This window comes from Musa acuminata, chromosome BXJ2-3 (assembly GCF_036884655.1).
Source record: "Musa acuminata AAA Group cultivar baxijiao chromosome BXJ2-3, Cavendish_Baxijiao_AAA, whole genome shotgun sequence".
NCBI classification, from domain to species: Eukaryota; Viridiplantae; Streptophyta; class Magnoliopsida; order Zingiberales; family Musaceae; genus Musa; species Musa acuminata.
The window spans coordinates 28,580,001-28,587,279 of record NC_088340.1 but is presented as its reverse complement, the minus strand read 5'-3'; the positions used below and the strand labels follow the sequence as shown (position 1 = coordinate 28,587,279).

Sequence of the window (7,279 nt, the reverse complement as noted above, 5' to 3'; positions counted from 1 at the left end):
ATGAGAGTGTTAAGAAGTTAAAATATATTTTTAAAAATTATAAATTAATATTTTATATTTTAAATGAGATTAGATAAAGTATTATGGATAATGAATTCTTAGTTTAAAATATACTTTAGAATATTTCAAATAATGTTAGATAAGAGTTATAGAGATTAAGGACTCTTATATTTTATATTTATAAATAGATGGTATCTCAATTCAAGCCTTAAGTATTCAAGTTAAGTTCATTTATAAGTATTTTTCTTGATAAATTTAATAAAAAAATTCATCTTGATTTCTTCTTCTTATATTTAGTTTGATTTTAGACTAGTAATAGCTTATTATTACTATTTGAGAAAAAATTTCACTTAAATATGATATTCCTTTTCATCACACAACCAACTCCATCCAAAGAAAAAAACAAAAAAAAACCAAAAGCTACTGCCTTTGCTGAAGAATAAAAACTGAACTCTACCTGTGAAGTTGCACCATATCTCGACAAGAAACCCCACGGAGAAAGCAAAATGGAATGGGAAGTGGTAGAGAGACAAAGGCAAGGAGAAAAGGACTGGAATTGGGAAAAGGACGCTGGGCAAGATGGGTCTTTCCTTGGAAAGCGGTAGAGTGACAAAGTCTGGTAGAAACAGTGAGCACAAGGAGACAACTACTCCAACCCCACTTGGAAAACAGTGAGAAGTTCTCTTTCCTTTTACTTAATCCACAGTTTATCCTTCTTTTATCGTGGAGGGTTCTCATCTCTGCTCCAATCAGTTTAGGAGGTTGTTGGGAGTCATCATTGCCGATGATCATCAAGCCTTGTTACCCTGTGACGCGTGTCAGACTTCGTGACACTAAGACGTCATGTTGACGTGACACAGAAAAAGGCCGGCACCGGATGTACGACGCCGTGGGTCCCGGTAACGAGCCACGAATAAAAATGCTTATCGCGAGTGGCGAGCAAAGTGTGGATCTCTCATATGATTGGTGAATCACCCCGGACAGAGGATCTTTCCCACCGTTTAGCATAGTGAGAGTGCACATCCCCATGCGCGTGGGGGACCAATTCATGCCCTCGGCTTACTCCCTGTATCAGCTGATGCATCAATCACCCTTGTAGATGAGTGTTGTTGTTGATCAGATCATACGTGATGGGGAGTCATCACTCCTAATACATGTGGCAGTGTTCTCTTGACTATGTAAATACGTTGAATAATGTGGCACTCATACCTCGTGAGTGCCATTTAAAGCGAAACAGTATGTGAACACGACCCCTTTTTCCCATCTAACTCCGAGCGGGGCCCACTCCCTGTCGACGAATAGACGATCACCAGCACGCGAACCGCATCAACGGTGGAGAAGAATCCGTTTAGGCCCGTACCTAACCGAGAAACAAACGGCCCTCCTTTCTCCACGTGTTACTCTCGATGCATTATTAGGGCCGAGATCCAACGGCCCCTAGCACTCCTCCTTCGTCCCACTTCCACCCTCTGGTGCGCTCTCGGCTCTCGCTTCCTCCGGTCCCCGTTCCTCCGGCGGCAAGAAACTCCAATCGATCGATCCTTTGGTGGCTTCAACTTACGCCTGTTTGACTCGAAAAATCTCTCCGTTCTTCCGTTTTCTCTTTGTTTATCATTAGAATTTCGTGTTCTCTGAACCCTGGTCGTTTGGGATTCCGGTGGTGAGCGCGCCGCTTCGAGTTCTTCCGGCTTTTAGTCTGAGAGCTCAGATATTGGTGTTCTTCCCGATCCCTGCTCTACAGATTAATCCCCCTGTGTCTAGCTACGAGGTCGAATCTTGTACCCCTGGAACCAAAACCCGTGGTTCTAATCCACGATTCCTTCAAATGCTACGCTCCAAATTTCGTTCAATTTGTGGAAACATTACCATAGGACATCACTGCGTCTAGTTCTGATTTCCAGTGAATTCCCATCGGAACACTGTTGGAAGTTCCAATTTCTAGAGAAACTGCGACCGTGATTGATGGTGGATTCAGATAACGAGTCCGGTGGACAGAACCACGCGGCGGGGAGAGGCGAACTCTGTTCGCCTCGGGAACAGGACCGGTTCCTGCCCATCGCGAACGTTGGCAGGATCATGAAGAAGGCACTCCCGGCCAACGCGAAGATCTCCAAGGACGCCAAAGAGACGGTGCAGGAGTGCGTGTCGGAGTTCATCAGCTTCATCACCGGCGAGGCCTCCGAAAAGTGCCAGCGAGAGAAGCGCAAGACCGTCAACGGCGACGACCTCATTTGGGCCATGACCACCCTGGGCTTCGAAGATTACGTCCAGCCCCTGAAGGTGTACCTGCAGAAGTTCCGGGAGTTGGAGGGCGAGAAGTTGGTATCGTCGGGCTTCCACAAGGATTCGGGTGGCAGCGGTGGGAGCACGGGAGGTATCGGGAGCAATGATCGCGGCTTTAGTGCCGGCGGCAGCAGCAGCGTAGGAGCGTCCGGTAGTGCGGGTGGGATGATGATGGCGATGAGACAGCCACTGCATGGTCCTTCGTACGGCCATCAGGTTGGAAAGACCAGCTCAGGCGGCCGGGGTTCTTCGTCTTCGTCAGCAGGGATTGGCAGGCACGGCAGAGTCTGATCACAAAGACTGTGCATGTAAGGATGCGATTTCTGGTTTGGGCATTTGTCACCGTCGATGCAACCGCTAATGGTCGCGCTGTAGATTGATTTATCTTTTCGGACTCGAGTTTAGGTGTGAATGTTTTCCAACACGCTGTGATGGTTTATTCGCTTCGCTTTACGTGCATTATGGTGTGATTTAGCTTTCATTCAGCGAAACATATAACATAATTTTGATTAATTCATTCAATCGAAGACCCTCCCTGATTATCAAATCCATCTTGACTTTTATTTTAATTTTGACTCGTTTACAGCAACTTTTTATACTGTCATACCTAATATAGCATTAAATACTAAGTCTGAGTTAAAATATTCATGATTAAAATTTGAAGTTTTTTTATGTTACCATCTGATTCTTTGAATGAATCATTAATGATATATTATGATTATCTAACGTTGTTTTATTATTATTATTATTATTATTATTATTATTAATCTAACAGTGTCTCCAAAGAAATCCAGAAGGAATATGAGTGATTAGGTCAATAGTGGAGACCAGACCAAGTCCACAATCATTTCGCATACAAGGACGAACGACTCTTACCCTCCACGTCCTCATTGGATCAAGTAGGCGTGTGTGGCGGAATCATAGTCCCCGAGCTACCTTTCGTTGACCAGAAACTCTACAAGCTTGCTCTTTTTTGGATGAACCTAGCAAGGATTTTAATTTCTATTACGGGCAAATTATTTGATCCAACTCAACTTCGAATGGAGTTCTATATTCATAGTTGTCAAAGAAAACATCCATTAAAATATATTAATTTCGGAGGAATATGTTGGGATTCTAACCAGTCATAAATGACCGCAGAGACACTATATATATATATATATCGCATTACGACTTGGATTCTGATTCAGACAGCGGCAGCTCATATGTGTAAAAGAATTTTTCAAGGTTGACAAACAGATAAAAGATCCGACGGCTCCAAGCAGCGGATCAGATGATGAAGGCGTCCCGCTTTGACTCCATCCCTTCCCGCCACAAAGCTACCACATCCGCTGCCAGCCGTTACCATCCACGTGTCCCCGCGTCGTGACCCCCTCCACGCCGCGGCCTTTTTAGGCGACCCTTGGGGCCTCAATCTCCTCCCCTATTGCTTCCGGCGATCTGATTTTTGGCATTATTTTCTCCTAATTAAATAGCTCAGAGAAACAAGTACCTCGAATTTTTAGAGGGATATTTGCTTCGGACGACGAGGTGATAACAAAGATGCCTTTTTGTGATTCGACCGACAATGGGACGAGAATTTTCTACCGGAGATTTGGGTATGGGAGCACCAAAGTCCTCCTAATTATCGGTAGGTTTTTTCGGGATTTTTGGTTTCGGTGAGGAAAATTACGTGTTTGGATAGTTAAAAGCTCGGATTTTGATGACGATTTTTGTTCGGTTGTGGTTTCGGTGTAGGATTGGCAGCGACGCACGATTCGTGGGGGCCTCAGATAAAGGGGTTGACGGGAGCGGTGGAGCCCAACGATGAGGAGCCGGAGGCGGTGGTGATTGCCGGCGATGGGGGATTGGACGGCCTCCAAGAAGGGATCGAGGTGTGCTGCTTCGATAACCGTGGGGTGGGTCGGAGCTCTGTGCCCGCCAACAAATCTGAATACTCGTAAGTTATTTTTTTCTGGATAAATCTTTCTTTTCCTTTTTTTTTTTTTCTTTTTGGCCGAATCTTTGGGTTCATATGTAGGGATAGATTCAAGTGCGATTTTGTCGTCGGCCATCAATTTTTTTGTCGAATTAGGATTCTTTATCTGAGAAGGAACAAAAAGGTTGGTTGCCAATTTGATCCTTTAGGCGAGAACACAAATTAGCAGACGTTTTATTCTTTTTCTTTTTGGTCTTTATCCAAATTTTTGGGGAGCTCTATATCATTCAATCATCATTCTTTTAATTTCAAAAGCATGATAAGTTTAGGTTCATGGAGAATGTGTAACTCAGGGGGAACTAATGCATCGTTTCCTGGATTGCAGAACGACTATAATGGCAAAGGATGCCCTTGCTCTATTGGATCATCTTGGCTGGAGAAAAGCTCATGTCTTCGGTCACTCGATGGGTGAGATGAGTTGTTCTCCTTTATCCTGTAATGCATTCTTGATGTTGTAGCACCAGATCGTCTCTGTTAAATCAGGGCAATAGGTTTCTGGCATATCTGCTGGCAGAGTCTCATCTTTCATGCAATCTGTGCTGATTGAACTCAGGAGCAATGATAGCCTGCAAATTGGCAGCTTTGGCACCTGAGAGGATTTGCTCATTGGCATTGCTCAATGTCACTGGTGGTGGTTTCGAGTGCTTTCCAAAGGTGTGTTTGCATTTTATTGACTATTAAGACATGTTTTTACGGCTGCGAGCATCATTTAGTCAAAAATGTATATGTTGTTTCCTGATGCAGATTGATCGACAAATGATGTCCCTGGCATTTCGTTTCTTAAGAGCAAGAACCCCAGAGCAAAGAGCTCTTGTTGATTTGGAAACTCATTACACAAAGGTCAGTCAATGCAGCCATGATCTGTATATCCGTCTTAGGTAAACGATAGAGAAATCCTTTCGGTCAATCATTCATCAACTTCGTGTTTTGTGTTGTACGTAGGAATATCTTGATGAGCATGTTGGATCATGTACAAGAAGGGATATTCTTTATCAAGTAAGTGGAGTTACTATGATAATCGAATATCTTATGCTCGAATTTACTCGTTTTATCGTTACTCTGGTGAGGTAAAGCGTTTAAAAGACATAAAAGCTTTAAGTCTGAGATTTAATTGTTCAAACCAGCATTGTCGTTCTATCGATAACAAATGTATAATCATTTAATCATGGAAATATATTACGAATCATGTTGATGGAACCAGCGAACAAGAACATTATGAAGAATAATATGCCGAGTTTGATCTCCGAAAGTTTAACCTGCGGACCATATATGTATTCTATGTTCGTTTCACTCTCATGTAGATTACTGTTCTTTGTTTAATAATGGCAATTTTATCAGTGATACCACCTGTGTTTTCAGTGACCATACAAGCTTGATGAATCATTCTAACATAGTTATCATTCGATTTTCCAAGTAATATGATGCAGATATGCTTTGATGCTAATTCTTCAAAATTGTTGGCTCCTTCAGGAGTATGTGAAAGCCATATCATCATCTGGAATGCAATCCAACTGTGGTTTCAAAGGCCAAGTGAATGCTTGCTGGACACATAAGATGACATCAAAGGAGCTGAACACAATCCGTTCAGCTGGGTTTCTGGTTTCAATCATCCATGGCAGGTTGGTTGTCGACACACTCACTCCTCTGTCCGTCCGTGTGCCAAGCTTTAATTTGTGAAGAAGAACGGGAAGGCAACGACTCATTAGTATACAATAATTCATGTTAGGTATGATATCATTGCTCAATTAGTTCATGCACGGAGGCTTTCTGAGAAGCTTCAACCTTGTGCAAGAATGGTGGAGCTCCATGGTGGACATTTGGTGAGCCACGAGAGGCCAAATGAGGTATAAATGTTATCTGTAAGAGGAGAGTGCAGCAGGCTGAACTGCCTGTTTGTTTACTTTTAAATGCCAAATGAGTTAAAAGAGTTTGCCTTCTCCTTGCAGGTTAATCAAGCTCTTATCGAGTTGATAAATGCTTCCAAGTCCAGTGTTAGGCCCGAAGAGTGGTCTTATTTGCCAGAGAAACAGACAGGTGAGCACAAACCAAAATTTCAAATTAGATCATCCACATGGATGAGCATCTCTGATCATCATCATTGACTGCACTGATCACTTCATCGGTCGGTCGTCTGGGCAGGATGTATGGTGATGGAAGCAACACCATTGTCTCTGAGTAATACAAACAATAATGTGGCGACTAGTCTCCTAACCTTTTATAACTTACTAGGGAAGCTACAACTTAGCTTCCTCTACTTTGTCGGGATTTTTATGATGGGATATGAGCACATGAGGAGTATCTTCAAAACCATGAAGCCGGTCAGAGTTGCGACATCCAATTCGTAAGAGGTAAGGATGCCACCAATGCTGCAAGTCATGTTTACTTGAGCTATGTCGTCAAAAGCATGTATCTACCAATGATGCAGGGTCATAGTCTTGGAATTGTGATCATTTTCTTTAGTTCATTAGTTCAACAAAACCGATTCGATTATGCAGGAAATCGTGCTGTGCGGCAATAGCTATCCCAAGTCATCGAGGAGTTGCAACCGAGAAGAATATGTTTCCTGGTATCGGCAGCTTTACAAGAGAGAGGACGAATTTTATCCAGAGAACAAGCAGCAAAGAAGCAATGTGCCCGAACCCTGGCATTATAGTTCGAACACACCGATGGTAACCATGGTGGTGGTGGTGGCGGTGGTGGTGGTCTCTAAATTGTGTTCCAAAAGCTAATGGTTGAGTGATTAATTTCTTTGTTTCTTTTCTCCTATTGGACACATAGTTTTGATTTGCAATGATGTATACATTATGAACAAAAAGCTACTTGAACATGTACATCCATACTTGTGCAGGAATTACTGATACAGAGACCATGTATATTGAGAGTTCTTTCAGTGCATCTACAAAGAATTATCAATATAAATCTTGTAGACTAAGCAAATTTACTTGGCAATCTATAACCAGCGAGCTACCAAATCGATGGACGTCGCTCGTGAGAGAGCAACCATAGAAGATACGAAGG

The 7,279-nt window shown here is 42.8% G+C and overlaps 2 protein-coding genes across 2 annotated transcripts; both read left to right on the top strand.

The window, feature by feature from the left end:
• Nucleotides 1-1,434: 1,434 nt before the first annotated feature.
• Nucleotides 1,435-2,736, top strand: LOC103974548 (nuclear transcription factor Y subunit B-3). Its single transcript, XM_009389399.3, has one exon. It carries the CDS (start codon nucleotides 1,963-1,965, stop codon nucleotides 2,572-2,574), a length of 612 nt encoding a protein of 203 aa, XP_009387674.2. The 5' UTR covers nucleotides 1,435-1,962; the 3' UTR covers nucleotides 2,575-2,736.
• A 964-nt stretch (nucleotides 2,737-3,700) lies between these two features.
• LOC135606502 (uncharacterized) lies at nucleotides 3,701-6,925 on the top strand. Its single transcript, XM_065097530.1, has 11 exons — nucleotides 3,701-3,913; nucleotides 4,021-4,222; nucleotides 4,587-4,669; nucleotides 4,815-4,915; nucleotides 5,006-5,101; nucleotides 5,204-5,257; nucleotides 5,732-5,880; nucleotides 5,988-6,105; nucleotides 6,208-6,295; nucleotides 6,401-6,609; nucleotides 6,757-6,925. Exons 1-10 carry the CDS (start codon nucleotides 3,826-3,828, stop codon nucleotides 6,604-6,606), a joined length of 1,185 nt encoding a protein of 394 aa, XP_064953602.1. The 5' UTR covers nucleotides 3,701-3,825; the 3' UTR covers nucleotides 6,607-6,609; nucleotides 6,757-6,925.
• Nucleotides 6,926-7,279: the final 354 nt, after the last annotated feature.